Raw genomic sequence first — 19,731 nt, 5'->3', positions numbered from 1 at the left:
ACATGTCCAGCTCTTACTTCAGGGGTCTCTGCTCTTGCTGGGGCCTCTAGTGTAGTCAAACTTGATTGTGAAGTGATCGTGGTGGACTAGCCTGGTTGAGGTGATTTGCAGCACGTTTCCCTGTGTGATCAGTAAGCCACACAACGTACAGGGAGTCCTGGACTGGCCTGGGCTCTTGGCAAGAAACAGCAAACCGAACTGTATGTGAAATGTTGTTCCTGTGCCTTCTGTTGCAGGCTGCTGCAGGTCTGTCAGACTCAATTTCTGGGCAGGTGTGACTGAGAGAGGATCCTCTAGGAAATGCAGGAGCTGTTCTAATGCTGCTCAGCTGGCGTTGGCTTGGAGAGGAGCAGTCTGTCCTCTTCCACCCCAGCCATTTGTCCTGACCCTGGGGACCTCACTATCTGTCTGGTGCCCAAGTGTTCATGCAGTTATGGCTCAAAACAGCCATGATGATGATTTGGCTTAAAACTTACCTTCCCCTTGCACACATACTCCCCACCCCTTTTGCTGTGTTAAAATGTGATCAATTCACTGGTCTTGTTCAGGGCACAAGGATAGTCGGTTCAGGAGTGGCTGGTTGAAAGCTGTCATCTATTTCATCAAGCATCAGTGTTTGTTAACATGAAATTATGGCTTCTGTGAAGTGAGTACAAGAATATTCGAAAGCAGAGTTTGTCTGTGTGGACTGTTTGCTGCAGCTGATGACTCGGGCAGCTGGGTCTTGCATTGCTGCAGCCTTTCTGTGCATCCTGTCTCCCTCAGTTGCTCACCTCAAACCCAGAGAACACTGAACCCTCAGCAGCAGTGTTGTGACTGTGAAGAGAGGGATGTTTGTAGCTATCGGATGGGTGTTATATGCCTTTCTGGGAGGTGCGTTTCTTTGGCCTGTGTGATTGCTGTATAGAAGGGTCTTTTGGAGATATGCAAAGGCAGGTGGTGCAAAGCTTAGCAGAAAAAAAAGAAGCTTTAGAACAAAAAATGTAGATAGTGTGACATCAAGTCCGCTTTTTTTCTCTGACACTGTTTCTACATGCTTAAAGCACCAGTAAGGTTGTTCACCTCCATATTGAAGTAATTTATGAGATAAAATGAACAACACTTTGGGGGGTGAGAGCTCTTAAGGCAGTTTTAAACCTGGCTCACAGTGGTTGGGTTGGTACGTTTCCTAGCAGTAAGTTCAACCTGTATAGCAAGTGTTAAACTGGAAAGGTGAATTTGCAATGGTCTTACTGAGAGTGGACTTGAAACTGAAGTATGTACATGTGGCCAAGTTCTGTTCCTCTAATGCTACTCCTGGAGTGCGGATCCCTGCAGGAGACAGTAATACAGCAGCTTCCTTGGAAAAGGGAAGAGCTGGCGAGACTGGTGTCATTATGAGTGGGGGAACAAAGGGCAAGGGATGCATGACCAGGGAAGGGGGGTTGTCATCCCACCCTGAATTCACTTAGTACCTGTTTAAACCTATACATCAGAAAGATACAAGACACTGTCACACTGTGTGACAGTGGATCTGCAAAATCACATTGTTTCAGGGAGTTCATGCATCTGAACGGGGCTTCCCACCTCTTGTGAGACCACACTGGCTGCAGGAGACTATGAATCATATTCTGCCAGTTCAAATGCACTGTGACTCTGGCAGCTGGTGCTTTGAATGCTTGGTGTTACCTGTTGGCTGGCCTATTTTTCAAACTCTGCATTTCTTGAAGAGTGGAGCTAAAGAAGAAAGACTGCTGTCCCAAAGGTACCTGTGTGCAAGTTAAAATGCTTCAGGCTTTTAAAAAATGAACACACTAACGTTTGTACATATAGGCAGCTCTGATAGCTTTCTCTTGCCAAGGAGTGCCACCTGAGCGAAGTGCAGCTAACGTTTCTAGAATTGCATACCTGCATGCATATGTATCTGCATACTTACACGTGCCCCAAGCAGCTTAGGTACACATGGCAGCTAGGAGTGTAGTCTTCAATGATAAGTCTGGTATGGGAAAATGACAGGTCATCAGAAATGGAGCTTGTGTTATACTTTTGAGTTGACCTAGTGCTAATGAACTGTATTAAGCTTCTGGCACAGACGATCCCATTGGCAGTGCAAAGCCTTGCAATTAGCTGAGCAGAGTGTGTGTGGTGCTAACAGGTGGGGGAGGCTTGCGCGGTTTTGTTGACAAAGGATGTTGCTGTCAGTCTGATGTCTTCCACAAGCACTAAACACGTTCTCTCAAATTCTGTTCAGAAAAAAATTGTGTGTGAGCTTGTCCTCGCTTCCTCCTTTCTAAATGCAATTTGATCTTACTGCTGCAATTGTTTTCTAGGAGACCCTGACCTTCAGATTACTTCCTTGTGCCCTTTTTCAGTGGGTGCAGTGTTGCTTTCTCAATATGCACAAAAGGCTTGGGTTTATTTTTTTGACTTGTGCCGATGGAGTGTAAACCTGGGATCAAGATGTGTTTAAATTAATGATTATTGCATGACTCAGCGACATACCAGAACCCTCCTGAGCCTTAGGTGAGGAATGTCTTCCTGGTTTATTTTTAGCAGCATCGGTATGATGAGCATAGCTACAGTAATGTCTCGTTCTGTAGCTGTGTGTGGTCTTGGGTGACCCTCTGATGCTTTGATGCCTTTACAGCCAAACCCCTCTGTGGTGCATTGTTAACTGTGGTGAGCTTCTTACTGTGGTGCCCACCATCCTCACAGCTGCTGGGGCTGCCAGAGGCCTGGATGGGTCCGTGAACTAATGCTTCTACCCTAATAACTCAATTCTGTTAGTCTGAGGATCAGGTGAAGAAGGAAGATGTGTGGCTGGTTGCACTGCGGTACCCAGGCTTACTACTGATGCAGGGTTGTGCGGGCAAGTGCATACTCCAAGTGCCAGCTCTGAACTGGAAACAGGCTGAAGCACAGCCTCTCTGGAGCCCTGGACTGGAACAACCATGCTTTTTCCTGGGAAATCCAGCTTGTTGACCAGCGGTATTGGAACCAATTTGGAAAGGAAGACTAGTAAATGAAACATCCACTGCTACCAGGAATAAGCTGTTGTCCCCATCTTGCTTGTATTGGCAGCCACTTAGACCACTTCTAGTCTGTAACTTTTTTTTAGGGTTTAGGCAAATGATTTGATACCTGTCCCTTGTTCTTTTCCTTTGGGAAAGGCACTGGGAGTGTACATTTCAACACTGTAATGAAGAGCCTTTGCAATTATTTCTGCACTGTGATAACACATCAGTTTGGATACATCCCTGTCTTCTTGTTTACATTTAAAGCAATATTGATTGAGGATGTTGCAGTAGCTGGGAGCATAATGGTGCTATATTTGTCCGTCAAGTGAGTTTATTTTCTATGATTTGGCTAGAACTCTGCAAAGCTGATGTAAGTGCAGAGCCGTCATGAAGCTAATAAAAGTCACTTTACTTACTGTGGAGATGAGAATGGGCACCGAGACAGAGTTCAGAATGTCATCTTATGTCATATAGATTCATTAATTTTCAAAATGTGTTTTTATAAAGCAGTCTGTGACAAGGAACCCTTTAAGATCTATCTAATAGGGAGTGTATTTTAGGTAAGTTGCTAATTAATCTTGGTGCTTTGGCAGTCTCCCCAAAGGGATCAAACATATATAGACATAATTTTACAAAACTGAAGCAATTCTGTGCCAGAGCTACCATCACCAAAAGAGTAAAATATGATCCCAAAGTCCTGCCAAAGAGGTCTTGGCTGGCTCACAGTTATCCTTCTGAACGGTTTATGTTCTATGTAAATATCTAAGTTAAAAAGTAATTAAACTTTAATACAGCAAGCACAGTAAAAGCACTGCAAAGCATCAGAAGCCAGCACCCCTCTGTGTGTATATGTGGGAATATTCCTCTTCGTGCTGTGATGGATGAATGGATCACTACATGAATGCACCTGTGCCTTGCCTGCATTCTTATAGAGAGGTTCCAGCAGGTGGTATAGCAAGGACTTGTTATGGAATATTTTGCATAAGCTGTTACTAATAATGAAGCAAAATAAACCTCCCCAGACAAGTACCAGCACCAGTTCAGCTCTACCTATTCTGTATCAGAAATGAAAACTGGGCTGCTGGTTCCAGCTAAGCAATAGGCCATGACTGAAAGGTACCATTTCTTCAAAGCGCCCTCCATCCCCTCGGCAGAGGTGGGACTCGGTGCGCCTGCGTCCTCTGTAGGGGTGTCACTGGGGGAGGGCTCATCCCAGGGTCTGGCTGAGGTGAGCAGACCTCCAGAGGGTGTTACCCACAGGCGGTGGTACCTTCTTGTGCAACACAGCGTCACAGCGGCCGTTGCCTGCAGACTTCTTTTTTGTCTCCCTCTGTTCAGCGTGCACCTTCTCTTCAATGAAGATAAATCATTTGCAGCTGGAAAATGTATGTCACACTGACATGCTTTGGCTCCAGTCAGTGTCCTGTTCCTGTTTTTGTTTTGTGTAAGGTGATGGTCAAGGAGACCCTGTGTTTTGCAAGGTAAAGCTGAACTATGGGTGGGCTCTTGCACATTTTTGAGCTATCTGATCATAAGCCAGCAAAGCCCTGTGACATGTACTAGCTCTAGGTATGTAAATTGTCCCTCTGAAGTTGAAGGGGGAACAGCTGAATGCTTAAGTGCTTTGCTGGGTCAGGGCCAGAGTGCTCTACATTTTTGTGTAGAGATTTTTAATTCCTAGACCTTTAGGGTGGCTGCGGATGTGGATTATTGCATCCCATCCTTTCATTTTTTGAGCACGTCTCTTGCAATGGGAGAGCTCAAGGAAACTGTCTTCCCTGGGGGAGTTGGAGGATGTTGACAGCATCTATAAATAGGCTCTGATGTCCTTCGGAAAGGTAGCGCGCTCTGTTTTATAAGCCATGTTTCTCTCTCCCTTTCTTCTCACTTGTGTGAGGTGGTTGAAAATTTAAAAAGATCTGTTTACATTTTTCAGATGCTCCTGCCTGCATTTAAGCCGAGTGCTTGAAATCCCGTGGCATGAGTTTTTACTTGTATTTGCATTGAGAACTTTGTGTGCTCGTGGTGTATTTCAGCTGAACAAGGGAACCCTGTCACCGAGTCTGCAGGGTCTCTTTGGAACATCGTGCATGTCGTTAGCTGTTTACATTGCTTTTTTTTTTTCTGTCATATCGGTGGTTTTTGGTTGTATTTCTTGGCGCCTTTTAATGGCCCCTGTGTCTTTTGCAAAAAGTGTCTAGCGGCAAGATGCCTGCCTTGCCCACCTACAAATCTGTAACGATACCAGGCATTACCTGACTGGCACAGAGAAACTGCCCTGTTAGCAGTCCCAGCCTTCATATGCCACTATGCAGTGCAGCACAAACAGAACGTGAGAAAGCCCCTCCTTGCCTCTTTATTTTTATTCTGGAGGTACAGACTGTGTTTATTCTGCTCACTACTGTTCATCTGATGATGTTGTTGATCATCTAGCAAATCCTCAGTAATGGAGGAACATTCTAGTCTGTTGCTGGGAAGAAATAAGAAAATTAAAAGGTCACATACGCTTTAGTTGTTACTGCAGACACTGCTGCTGGCAGGAGCTATCCAAGGATGGGATGATCAGTAGCATTAATGGCCCTGCAGATTGGATGGACTTGCTGAGTTAGATATATACCATATTGCAGTGATTTTCCAAGACTAATTTCCTACCCTACTAAATTAAACTTGCCATTTGACATTTGGGGAGTTGATAGTTTTCAAAAAGAGAGTGAACCACCCAAGTGTGTTTTGCTCAGCCTGACAAACATAGCCCCTTCGACAATTTGATGAGTAGATATTTGGGTAGAGCAAATGGGAAAGGTTTGCTTGGAGGCGAGGTCATTGCCATGTATTTAATAACAGCATAACAAAAACAGGAGGGGAAGAAGCGTCTGTGTTTGTGATGAAATTGGTGACTATCTCAGTCATATGGGCTCGAGTTATATTTGTGCTATAAAATATAAAAACATCAAGATAGAATCCTGTTTTGTTGAAGCTCTGGGTAATGAGTTTGGTTGTGTTCACAGCGGGCTATTGGATCTTGGTTTGGAAATACTAGCGAGTGTGTTGGAAGGGTGTTTTGTTGGCAGGTGAAGAAAGATTAGGGCTTCTCTAACATAAAATGAAATGCCAACCTGGGCTGTATTCACTGACAAGGATGTTCTTAAGAGTTCGTGTAGAAAGGGGTAGGTCCCTTTTTGTTGTCGTTTGGGGATGGGGGAAAAAAGGACTTTGGCTGCTTCTGTTTCTGCTTTCCCTTGGCATGTATTAAAATGCCACTCTGCAAAAGTTAAAGCACAAGAAAGGAGTTGGGATTTCTCAGCAACCTCCTAGAACAGGGTCTCAAGACACGTCCCTCTCCCCGAGGGCAATGTGCAGTCTGTCACCTCACGGTGCTTCTCTCAGTGGATTCTGCAAAATGAAAAGATCTGCTGGCAAGTGTCCGAATCGATGAACCTACAAAGTTCAACCCAGTACAATTTCCAACTTCTTGTTTTTCTGCTTAGCGATGCTGTTTATTTCAGTGTTCCAAGCTAACAATTTTACTGACGTGCGAGTACTTTATTTTTTGTTTTTTCTGCTGCTTGAAAGCTAAACTTCAATAGTTGATGTCTGAGTGAATTGGAATTCTAACTTCTCATTATCTGCTGATAAACGTTCTCAAAAGATGAAAACATTTGTCCTTGCAACTTCAAGACTGGTCTAGTGAATCAGGGACAGTAGCTAAAAGGCTCACAGCGCCTATGCAACATGGGGGTTTTTTTGAATGCGTACTGCTCTTAAATCTTCTAAATTATTAAATTTGACTTTAGCAAAGTCTCTTTAAATAAGCTGCGTTATGTAGTAGCTGCCTTCTGAACAGCCTAAGGAAAATCCTATTGCATGTCTCTCCTGAATTGAGGAAAATTGGCTTCGTTGTGCAGAGGAGGTATCTGGCTTCGAAAGTGTCGGGAGGAGCAGCCAGGAGAGGGAACTGAAAGGGGTGGGTTTGGTTTTGGTTTTACCAATGTGTTTGAGTACCTTGAGGTGTCAGTGGAGCTTCTTGATGTTTGATAATACAGTGTGTATGTGTGTAAAATAAAAATTTAAAGCTTTGGGGATAGGTTGGTTTGGGTTTTTTTCTGTTTGGTTTTTGGTTTGTTTTTTTTTTTTTTGTTTGGGGGTTTTGTGTGGTTTTTTTTTTTTTGTTCCCTCAAGAGGAAAGCCAGGGTCGAGAGAAAGGATAGTGTCACAGGTGATTTCACAAGAAGTTTCTTGATGTTTGGTAACGTTTCTTTGAGCCTCAGCTACTGGGACGTTCTGTGAGAATCTTCGCTCTTATTTCTTAACAAAAGGGCATTTCTTGCTCTGGTGTTTAGAGTGAGGAACTTGTAAAAGAAAACAGAAGTACTCCAAAATAAACAGTGCCATAATAAGAAACTTAATTTTCTGAGATTTTTATTTTTTTAATGTGACCTTGTTCTTAACTTGCTGTTCTTTTCTGCGCTGGTCTCAGTATGCCCTATGGTACCAATATTCCCCACCAATGTTTCAGTCCTGTAAGTGGGCATTACGGAAAGAGCAGAAAACATCAGTGCTCATGGCCGCTAATCTGTTCTGCTACTGATTTATCTTGTGTTCTCATGGTTCACCTAATTGTGGCATCTTTTTATTCTTCAAGAGTTTAGGATAATAAGGTATTGACTTTTATTTTTTTGAGGGAAACATTAAGACTGATTGGCCTTTCTGATATGGTAAGTGGTTACCCTTGGGAGAAATGAATCTCCGTGTTCACCAGTGCAGCAGACCGATATATAGATTGTTCTGTATGAATTGCTGTGTCCTGAGGGTCTGCCTGTTGGCCTCTGGTTGAAAGAAGAGCACAAAGCGAATAAGGTCTTCCCTGAATGGTCACTAGGTGTATCCTTGTTGTATGCAAATGAAATATTCAAAGCTAGTACCTAATACCATCAGCCAGGCCTGGCCCGGGAGTCCAGTATGTTATTTTATATATTGATTGTTTTGACTGCCCAAATGTTCTGCAGACCCTTCATCTCAGGCAAAAAGCCTGCCAGTGAAGCCCAGTATTTAATGTGCAGATATCCTCTGAAAAATTGAGGTGTCAAATCTCCTCCCTGTGTGTATTGACTCATATCTACTGCCTTTAAAATCTAGCAACATCTTATTTCAGTCACTAGTTCTTGTTAGATTGTGGTGACCGTAGGAGGGAGCCTTGATTTGTCATTATTATTATTAATTTTTTTCTCCTCCTCATTTCCCAGCTGCCAACAGAACAGGGCTGAAGGAAGCAGCTGTAGGTGTACCCACTTGTATTGGGCACGAATGTCCTGCTGCAGCGAGCAGGCTCTCACAAATGGGCTCCTCTGGTTAGGTAAGGGCAAGATGAGGCTGCTGCTGTGACAAGAACATCCTCCAGCGCACTGTTTGTAGAGGAACCAGGCATGGAGCAAATCCACTCCTCAGTAGCAGTGGAGAGACCATGATTTGCAGAGTCCCTGATTAAACAAATTAAGTAATGATGTTTTAAGGCATGAAGAAACCTGCACGTAAGTGAGGACTGTGTATGTGCCCTGGTCTGCAGACAGGCTGCTCCAGTGTCTTGACTGCTAGTGCTCGGTTTTCTGCTGGCTCAGGTATATTTAAAAAAACACACTGGTGTGACTTTGCCAGGGAAGGCAATGACTATTTTTACCTGTAGAGCTAATGCTGACGTAACTAGTGTAGGTGCAGCTGCACTATATAAAGGTGATTCTGTGGGGTGTAGCTCGTTCCACATTTTCAGCCAGATTGAGCGGTGGTGGTTTAAGTGCTTGTGTCTTGCAATAGCTGTTGTCATGTTGTGGAGGAGGAGATGTGCCAGCATGGCTAATGTGATAAAACTTTCTGTAGTGTAGACAAGTACTGAGTAGCAGGCGAATGAAGTTAACAGCCCATCTGATCGATGCAACAGCTGCTGTTGAGAGCCTTGGGAATAGTAGAATTGTATAGATTTCTTAACTTCTCATTGCTCCTTCTTAAAGCAGGACATCTGAGCCATGGGAGAAGAGGTTTATGAAGGATAATAAAAATAAAGAGGAGAGGGAAGTCAGCAGGAAGGGTAGAAAGATGGAGATATCTCCGCAGTCAGTTTTGTCTCAATTGCTATCTTCCAGGGAGCTTTGTTCTTTTTCAGTAAGCAAGGCAGTAAAACCTCAAACGCAAAAGCAGAGCTTCCAAAGTGGGGACCAAGATGTGAGTGTAGCACCATGTCCTGTGCAAGTTTTCCCCTATTTGATGGCACTTTAGCAAGAAATTTCCACCATCCCTGAGTCACTGGTGCTGAGCCTCTCTCATGCAGGTGAGACCCAATTCGCCTGCTACTGAAGGGACGTAGCACTCTGCCTAGCAGGTGATGAGCAGGTGATTGCTTTTCCATTTTTTCCATCCCTGAGATAGTGACTGGGAAGTTGGCCGGCGCTCGGAATTACTGGGGTCATATGTTCCAGCAGCTTAAGGGGACACACAAACCCTTTGTCTGCAAACTCTTGTTTAGAAACTAACTAGAGCGAGGGATGTTGGCTGTTTCAGAGGTTTAGAAATAAAAGTTAACATTAAAAAAAAAACAACACAGGCCCAACAGAGTTTACTGATAATTTTTTGCATTCGAGAAGGACTAAACAGATCATCTACATGATGATGATCAAATGAGTGAAATGTGTCTTGTGTGACAATTATTTTCACTGTGCTAATATGCAAGCTGTCGCGAGTTGTTTAAGGGCTCCTGGATGGAAAGTATCCTGCTGTACCTGTGAAATCTGCTTTTTTACTAGGAAGGAGGAACGGGTACGATCTACTTTGCGTGAAACTGGGTTGCAGTGCAGGTTGGCTTATTCTGAAATGTTGAAAATTGCAAGAGCTTGATGACCTAGGATGTTTGGTGGGAGTACACTGAGTAAAATTGCCTTTCTCGTCCAAGGTTGTAAAAAGTGATTTAGGTGTCACTTGAATGCTTTACATGTTGTAATTAACTAGCCTTGCAAAATTTTTCAAATCCATTTGTCCCAGGAATTTAATTTAAGCTCTAAAATATCTTTTGCTTTGATCACTTTTTGGCAAGGAGAATTTTGTTCCTGGGCTCATAAATCTCCTATTTGGTGTTTTTTTGGCAAGGCCAGACTGAGGGAGGGCTGGGAGGAAACTGCCTCCTGGCCCAGAGCTTGGCGAGCAGGCACAGGGAAGGTGTGGGAGCATGGGGTAGTGGTTGGTGGGTGGAGGTTTCTGGTCAGCGTTCCTGCATTGCTGAGCCTTGTCTGTTCCTGGAGGCAGGAGGGCAAGTTTGCAGACTTGGAAACTGGCATCTGGTAGGACAACTTCTGTGTTGGCCGAATTGGATCCTGCTCACGTTCTGCCGCCCTCAGACAGTAATATTGGACCTTGTCAAGGCTGGCTGAGGGAACGTCTTGAAAGAGCCGATTGATTAGTCTGAAGACACTGGATTGTAGCAGGAAGTATTGAATTTGGCTCCCGAGCCAGATGATCAGGCAGAAGAGATTTTCATGGTCTTCCTAGGCCAGCATGAGCACTCCCTGACTCTGCTTGCACCAGGAATCTGTGTAGTGATGGATAATGCAGCTTTCGGGCTGAGAGCCGGCCACGCAGCCGAGGCACCGCACTGTGTCGGTGCCGTCACGCAGGCCTGTTTTGCCCGTGTCCCCGTGCGCAACAGGCCCCGCAGACAGGAGCTCCGTGCAGGAGGCTTTCCCGTACGGGCGGCTGCAGCGCGGCGTACAGCAGGGCTTGAGGCTCCGCTTGAGCCTGGCAGTGCCCCTGAGCCAGGCGCAACAGAGGAGGCAGCCAGGAAGAGGGTGCGGGAAAAGCACTCCCTGGGTCCCTTAATCAGAGCGGACAACAGGGTAAATTTGGGGTAAAAGTAGATGTCCCATTTATGAAGCTGCCTTGGAGCATCAGCAGCACATTTTAAAACCTAGAAATAGTTATGGAGATGCTCAGGTATCCGGGCACGGGCAGTGCTGCATAACCAAACAGCCATGTTGTCTCAGCAGTCCCACTTATCCCAGAAGGCGCTAGCACTTGCCACTCTGAAGCCTTTAGATAGAGGCTAAATGAGAATCCGGGCTTCACTGCTTGTGTGCGCCTTGTTCCAGCAGTGCTGAGGAGGTTAAAAATTAATTTTTGTTCTCAAAAGTAGCTTGTGGGTTGTTTTTTTTTTTAAGCCACAGCCAGGGCTTTGCCTTATCCTCCCTTCCCCTTGAATTTGAAACACATATGGAATGTGTGCGTGTGCGTCATGTGTGAAATACCGCAGTTGCAGCTTGTGGATTGAGGAAAATTGATTTGGCAAGTGTTTCTTAATCACCTCTGGTTTTCACTTTTTACCTCTAAAGCCTTCAAATAAGTTTTGTATGTTTTAAGTAAATAATGGGCATTTGATGCTTGTTCGGTGAGGAAACTTGTTAAGGATCTTGAAGGATAATTTTTTGTTTGTTCTTAACTTAGGAAGGAGTCCTTTTTTCCCCTCTTCGCGCATCCCCCAGAGAATTTGCAGCTCAGCTCGGTCCTGTTAAGGTCAACAGGCTGTGTGAAACTGCAGACTTTTAAGTTAGTCACAAGTTTAAGTTCTCTGTTAAGTAGTGTCATGTCAGTTCCTAGCCAAGAAGACTGTCTTGCCCAGCGTTTTGTAATTCTGATTATCATGTGTCAAGGAATGGCCACATTGAACGGCCATTGCTTCTGTACTACCCGCTGTGAATTCGCTGTACAGGAACAGGGAGCACCATTGTTGTGGGCCTTGTTCTTCTTTCCCTGTTGTAATTTGCTCTTTTAAATAAGCTTCTAGGCTGTCCTAGCCTAACAAACTTCTAGTTTATAAGCTCAGAAATGCTCAAATTGCACGAAATAAATGTGGTAGAGAAATGAAAAGCAAGCCTTGAAACCTAACTGTTCTGTGGAGCCTTCCTTTCCATCCCACAGCCAGTGTAAATGTAAAAATAGAGTAGTTAAGCTGTGGGAGAAGAAATGGGGATGGATCAGCACTTGCTTCATGGCTTTGCATGCTGTTTGTTTTCTTTTTACAAAAGCTTTGACAATAATTGGAAGAGACTTTTGCTGTGGTTGCTCTAGATATCCTGCCCTGTGTGACAGGTTATAAGTGACAGGTTATTCTCCTATACCAAGAGTCCTGGTAGCTGGAGCTTGCTGTGGGTTTGGCTTTTGTGGGTGGGTTATTTGTTTTGGTTTTTTGGGGTTTTTTTGGTTTGTTTTAAACATGTAACAAATTGCAGATAGCCGAGGAATTTATTTCGTAGTTTGACTATTAAAATTAAAAGAAAGCTTATTTAGAATTTCCCATATTTTTGGCATGTGTTCTTTTACCCCAGCTTTCTGGTAGCATTTGTCACGAATGCAGCGTGTGATTCATGTGATTGCAGTCTCAAAGGGCTTGGTAGGTGAAAATTTCTGGAAGTGCAATTATTTTTTCCATATCCCTATGGCTGTAGAATAGTCTTAATGCTGAGGATTACATACTGCTGTTTTATAACATGTGCTGGCACTGAATCAGATGTGCTGGCAGGTCAGGTTATGCTGTAGCATCACTGCTGTAGCGTGTATGCCAGAAGGGAGGCTTCAGTGCTCTGAAATACCAGTAGCCTGTGTGGTGTGATACCACCTGTATATTTTTTTGTCTCCTGGGCTTCCAAGAGCAGTGAAATGATGATAGCACTAATGCTCCTGACGCTTCTTCAGTTCTAAAAATCTATTCAAGTTGCACAAACTTGTAATTTTCCAGGTAACATTTTCTTTTTATGTGTATATTATATATACATAAAGGCAATAAGAAGCTCTTGCCATGCTGGTGACGTGCTTCATGTTGATAAAACCATGCCCACAATGCAAAAATGATAGTCATAAGGTGGGGAAAATCCATCTTGATGTTTTTGATAAGCATTTAAACTCCCCACTGCTCCTGTTAAAATGTGCAGGGAGGTCTGCTGTAGCTCAGATACTGTCCTGGGTCAGACCTAATGAGGCGTTTCTGTCCTGCCATGTGCTTCAGGCAAGGCAGTTAAAATTACCGCTTCTCTCCTGTAAGCTGGAAGTGCCGTAAGGGAATTTGGAAGGGTTAATCAGCTGTAACCTGCAAGCTGCTTTGAGATCATCCGACAAAATGGCATTGTGAAAACTCAGGCTCGGTGTTTGGCGTGTTGCAGTGTGGGCACGTCTCTGGTTTCGTGCTCCTCCGATGGTGGCAGAGGGTGACTGCTGATTTCAGTGCCTTTTCTCATGGGAGCGTGTCTGTGTGGTATCTTTTCTCACTTGCAAAGCCACCTCCAGCCAGCCTCCTGAAACACTTGGGACTGAGAAAAGAATTGCTTTTCGCATCAGAAATAAGTGTCTTCTTATTAACAGTGTGCCTTTCTTCGAAAAACAACCCTGAATTTAGACCGTGCCTTCACCTCTTCCAAATTGCAAACAAAATCTGTACATCACTGCAAAGGCTTGTTTATTTTCTCCTTCACAACCGCAGTGACTGAAAGACATCTTGATCTATTCCCCTCCATCCAGCTCACCTGGAGGGTGAGCCACCTGGATGGTGACCAGGGAGAGCTGCTGTTCTGACCTACGCAGCTACTCTGCCTGCGCTAGATAAGAAAGCCTGTGCTTTCAATAAGAAACAGTGGCTGAATTGGTAGGGGTTAATCTGTTGCTTGCCATTTTAAATAGTCAGCCTGCACGTCTTGTCCTTTACTGTGAAGGGTAAAGGCAGGTTGGACAACCCAGCAACCCCACCGGCTTGCACTCCTTTTTAGCATCTAAATAAGGTAGGTGAGCACATCTGGGAATTACCAGCACATCTCGGTTACCGCAGTGAGCACGTTTAGTATTTCAGAAAGAAATCTTAACCGTTTATACTGAACAGCATTTGTGTAAGCATTGTAGATGAGAGAAATAAACAAAGCTGGCAGAAAATCAGAGGGTCAGCACTGCAGTTAGTTATTGTTTGTTTTCTTCTCCCACATGGACTGACAATGAGGGTTTCTGCCTCATTTAGTCGTATCGTTGATAGACATATGTGGGAGTGTATGTATGTATTACCCTTGCTTGAATAGACGTCACTTTTATTTGTTTTTGTACTATTTTATGGTCTTTCTTCTTAAAAACTGACATTAAGGAGAAAATGTTTTGATTAGGCAACTGGATGGCTCCTAGAGCAGAGGATGGGCTGCAACATTCTCCTCTGCCCTTAATGAAAAGCTCTAATGTGGCTGTCAACTGCTTGTAACTATCGTCACACATGCTCATTTTAGAGACTGTGCATATAGGGGGACGACAGCTTTGTCTTCTGAACTGGACTGGAGTTTGGTAGCTGGGGCTCTTGGGTATTCTGCTATTTTTGTCCATTTGTGAAGTGTTGATAATACTTGGCTCTCTCATAGTGCTGTGAGCAGCACAGCAGGCTTGATTTGGCACTGAGAAAATGCAGAGAATCCTCTATGATATTCTGGGGAATAGTATTCTTCTGGCAGCCTCCAAAATTGCCAAATGCTTATAAGACATGAAAAAAAATCAGTGGTGCTGGGGAGGGCAGGAGGGACAGGGACAGAACTGGGTAGTTGTTGAGCTCCAGGTCTGTGCTGAATTTTGTGGGAGTACTTTCCAGACGTTTAATTGTGTGATGATAAAATGTGCAGCTATATAAAAGACATGCCGCGAAGATATTAAGGGTAAATGATGGACTGTGAGGAATTATGGGGGTTGATAGTGTTCTGATGCAAAAGATTTGAACTAGCTGGGGTGGCTTGGCTCCTCCTAACGCGTTCTGCGCGTGGCCTTGCACTTCAAAAGCCCTGCTGAGGGGGTAGGAGTTGGTTGCGTAAGGTCGGCGCCTCCTCTAGTGAACAGATCCCAACTGCTTCTGGGGAAGCTGTAAGAAAGTGGACAGGAATCAGATATGTGATTGGGAAAGTTTCTTTTTACTACTGTTTCTTTTTTCTACTGCTCAACAAGGAGAGAGCTTGTGTCTTCAAGCACAAGCTTGTAAAATGCTGCTTTTTTTAAAAATATGTGTGGATGAAAACGTTGCAGGCTTACGTTCATGTAATTTTCTTGCACACATGTATTTTCTTGCATGCACGTGCACACACACTAGAACCTTTTTCACAGAACAGAAAATAGGTAGATTTTGTGACTATTTTTTATTTCTAAAGGGTCTTTTTGGATTACTGGTATTGTCACAGCAGCACCACCAAATGGTAGTGGCGTGTGTTTTCAGAAGCGCCTAGCAATGGAAAGACCCTCATTCCAGGAGGTGGATTGAAATATCCTCTGAGCAGCCTCTTTTTTTTTTTTTTGAGGCTGTTTTCATAAAAAACATTGAGTGTCTGGGCTCCCAAAAATCAGGCTAGTGTGATGTGTCAAGGTGGGCAAGTAAGATGGCTTGTGGTATCTGGAAACTCCGACTAGCCCTCTAGAGCAGGTGTGAGGGGGAGATGAACATTCACTTCCAAAGGCATAGACGTTCACGCCTCCAGCGTGTCTACTTTCAGCTGCGTTGTGTCCGTTTATCTGAGAAGATAAAACAAAGAAAGTGAACTGCAAAGAGAGAGCGGCTTCTTTGTGTTGTCAAGGAAGTGGCTCCTAGAGATCTGCCTCACTTCGGATCTTTCCTTATTTTTGCAAAGCACTCATACTCTTAGACCCTCTTAAATTAGGTGGTAAAGTATATGTTACCTGGTGAAGCTCCTGGAGGTCATGAAAGTGATTCCTCTTTGAGTGTTTGAAATCCTTTTTGCAAATCCTGCCAGGGACTATTCTACAGGGACCTGTTTCATGCCTTTCCAGCTGGTGGTTTGACATTTCTGAGCCCTGACAGCAACTTGCTGCTGAAAAGCCATTGCTGAGGACTGTTCCTTTGCAAAGTGATGTGGCAGCTTTGTGGTCCTGGTTGCTAGATTGTTTTCTCCGCGTACATTTACTTGCTAAGCAATCTTCTGATGACATCCAGGATCCTTTTTCACATGCTGGTAGATGGTGTGATGGTTGCACCTCTTTCTAAAGAAAAGACTTGCCGCCCCTCCTGTTTTGGCTTGAACTTGCTGAGATGGGATGGCATCAGCTGGAGGAGTGGGAAGTGCTGTTTCTTACTGGGTTTACCCTTGGACTGGGATTGAAGAACTGGGTTTCGGTTTTTGTTCTGCCCCTGATTTTTCTGCCTGACTCCGCTGATGCCAGTTCTTCTCCCTGTGGTTTAACTTTAGCTGTTTAACTGTGCAGTTTGCTCTGGAAAAATAGGCTATACGAGAGCTACATGTTAATAACTACCTTTAGGACTAGAAGAGTCACCGACTCTGTGATGAATATGATAACCTTAAACTACAGCATAGCATGGTACTGGGCACTGAGCACCTTGTAACTATTAGTGTCACGTTTGCTCTCTGAGATGTTCTTAAGCCAAATTTTATTTCAACCAGCAAGTAAATATTTTATTTTCTTTTTATTCTTTCACATGAGAAAAGTCATTCATGCTTAGTACTAAATTATCATTGGGTTAAAAAACAATGAGGAAACACAGGATTGTGGTGAGTACAGCAATAGCAATGTTTTAATTATGTGAAGATCGGAACATATTTTCTCTTTGCTCAAATCTAATACATGGACTGGAAGCGTGAAAACTGAGTGTGGCAAAATTACTAAAGAGCGATAGCACCAGCCAGAATTCTCAGATGACCGGGTGTTTTGACTTCTTCATTTATGATACGCAGAGGGAATGTTTAGTGGGTTTTTTCCTCTCTTTTAAAATTATTTTCAAGCTTAGTGCTTACTGAGGACTAGATCCCGTTCAGAGTCTGTTCTGTCAGTCCGGTGTTTGAGTCTCAGGTCACCAGAGCTCCTTGTTCTTTCGGATGGCTTTGATTTCTTTCCAGTTCTTTTCCTCATTGACTTGCAGCGCTCCCACTCACTGCTGACTGGTATGACTCCTGAGCGGGCCCTGATCACTGTTGCCTCTGGTCCTCTGTTCGCCTCCTGAGGTACTATCAGGATGGCGTAACAGGACCCTTCTCTGTGCTTTGCACCCACTTGCAGTATGAGCGCTTTTGTAATTGTCAAAGAAGAGACGGTGCCTTGAGGTTTATGACCCTGCCTGAGCCTTTCAGAATGAATTATGGTCTTTCATCTACTCCGAGGGTCATGTTCTCTGTGTAATTGCACTGAAGTGACTTTCCACTACATTTGGTACATGCATGCAGACATGCCATAATTTGTTCTGTAAGACACAGCCTCCTCATAATTACAAGGAATATGTAAGCTTGCCTGCCTCAAATGTGGCATTAGGGTGCGCTCTCTCATTAAATCAACATAAATCTTTTAATGGAGTCGTGTTGGTTCCCTGCCACATTCTCTCCCTCAAGTAAAGAACAGGATTTCTGTTTGTGAGTGAAAGCTTGCTGTTTGGATAATTCTCTTCATTGGCCATACTGGTGCAAACTGGAGGTAAGCTTACACAGATGTGTGACATTACTCTGGTCTAACACAAATACGAGTGCTGGAATTATCCTGTGGTGGACCTGTGTTCAGTGTCCTGTCCCCCCTAGAAGCCTGGAGTATGTTGTATAGGAAACACAGACCTCCTTGAGCTTGTTAGGTGTTCTGTTCAACTGCCTACAGCTTTGGATGGTCTTATTGCTCTCAGGAGACCCAGCGATTTCTTCTCTTCCCTCACTTTGAATTCTTCAGTAAATAGTTCCCTAAAAATGCCCCAGTAGAAATGTGGGTACCATACGACCAGTTTTTTTTAGCCTCCTGCTTCCTTTGGATGCAATGGGTATCTGGAAGCCAGGCTGGGTATCACCAGGCTGCATTTTTTTCTTGAGGCCTCTTAGAATTTTGATCTCCATGGTGTCTTTGATAGAGTTTTACAAACTCTGCTCAGTTGTTTTCTGTAGGGTGGGTTCAGCTGCGACGTGTGGTTAACAAATAGCAGCCCTTGCTTTCTCTGGATGAGATTAACTCTTGATGTAATTCCCAATGATTTTTGGTATTTACACCTGCATTCAGTTTTGGTCTGTGTGATGGCAGCTAGAGGCAAGATTTTTTTCTTTATATGTGGGTAGAATATGCTTGCTAATTCCATGCTGCTACAAAAATTTTCCCTTTAAATCCTCTAAACTATTTGCACTAATCCTCATTAGTATATTCTGTGCATTTCTGTAATTTGCTTTTGTCTATTGCTGTGGTTTTCTTGTACCTAAGAAAGCCTTAAAGTAGGAGTTCTGGAATAGAAAAGGACTTGTAAGAAGATTGCAGATTACTGTTGGTTTTCTAGTGGCCACTCTTTTCATTGCTGTGTTAACATAGAGACTTAATGAGCAAGTTTGACTCCAGGGCAAGGCTGAGTGCTGCTCTGAACAGCAGTTTCCATCAAGGGTTCCTTTGAAATGAGGCATTTGCTAACCTGCCAGCTTTTATTTTTGTTTGTGCCTACTGCATTCATCAGGGCATGGTAAAGCGTACAGTCACACAAAGGGCTGCCTGAAGACTATTGGAGACTGGAAGTGATGTACTCAGAGCAGCTACTAAAGCATATTTTGGATATTAATGCATCAATCTAGAAGGGGCATGATCTCCCCCTCTCCTTTGACCTTCTCTTTTAAGTATGTGCATTCAACCAAAACCCACCACCCTGTTTCCTGAGGAGTGACTCTCTTAGGGTTTAGAGAATGTTTTTTAATGGAGCAATGTACATGTTGGTAAGGATATGCAGCATCTGTAACATGGCACTCATTGGATGCCGTGCTTAGCTGTTCACTTCAGCGAGGTGTTTGCATTGCTAACACCTTCCCTAGAGAGTGTGGAGTTTCACGTCTCCTCTCCCCTTTCTCTTTCAGGCCCAGGCCTGTTTGCTTCTCCAGAAGGTTCTGCTACTTCGTGAACTGAAGCCCTTCATGACAGAGGAGGAGTGGGAGGAATTGATCAGAGAAAGCATCAGCCAAGTGACAGAGGTAACAAGCTTCAACATGTTAAACGTGTAGATAGCGCCTAATGGGTGCTGCTTTTACTGGCATGGCGCTTGTTCTCAGAGCTGGAGACTGTGGCTGTGCTCAGCTTAACTGATCTTAGAGGGGTTGTGCCTGCTTGCACCAGGTCTGAGTAGTGTCCACCAGGATTACAGCATTCTTGTAACGCCGCTATTTAGATGTGTTTTCAGAGTGCAGAAGACGTGCCTGGTACAGCTCAGCGGTGCCTGTGTATGGATCCAGGAGGCAGAGCTTGAATTTTAGGGAATACAGGTCAATTTAAGGTGCTTTTAAAATACAAGTTTTGAATTGAAAGGTATTGTGAATGTTTACTTAATTTCAGAAAATGTCATGATAGTTCTGTATTTGAATGAACTTCAGGGCCAGAGAGACAGAGCTGAGGTGCACTAGTCTTCTGACCCCTGGTGCGTTGCAGGCCTCTGGACCAGACTCCCTTGCTAATATTATGGGTCAGGGAAACCTTAAAATACATTGGGAAATAATTTGTACAGGAATTGTTGTGCAGAAATTTGTACGGTGACAGAAGCTGCAGGGCTCCTGATTCGGTGGCAGTGCAGATTGTACCTGAAGATGGTTTTTGGGTGCAGCTATTATGTAGGAGGTGGTCTGTGGGACAGGAGACTGAAGAAGCAACTGCCATTCAATTATAGTCTTGTGGATTGACGTGGGGGGAACCAGCCAAATTAATGTTATGATGTGGTGATGAAACTTGATGACAA

At 44.0% G+C, this 19,731-nt stretch overlaps 1 protein-coding gene across 1 annotated transcript in view; it reads left to right on the top strand.

Moving 5' to 3' along the window:
- MYBBP1A (MYB binding protein 1a) overlaps positions 1–19,731 on the top strand; it is a 60,474-nt gene that overhangs the window by 26,002 nt on the left and 14,741 nt on the right. The window contains exon 24 of the mRNA XM_075113139.1: positions 18,863–18,976. Coding sequence (XP_074969240.1) covers positions 18,863–18,976 — 114 coding nt within the window. The remainder of the gene's footprint in view (positions 1–18,862; positions 18,977–19,731) is intronic.

The sequence above is a fragment of the Phalacrocorax aristotelis genome, chromosome 18 (assembly GCF_949628215.1).
Source record: "Phalacrocorax aristotelis chromosome 18, bGulAri2.1, whole genome shotgun sequence".
Lineage (NCBI taxonomy): Eukaryota > Metazoa > Chordata > Aves > Suliformes > Phalacrocoracidae > Phalacrocorax > Phalacrocorax aristotelis.
Note: the sequence above shows the minus strand (reverse complement) of the source record. Positions and strands in the feature narration are given on the sequence as shown.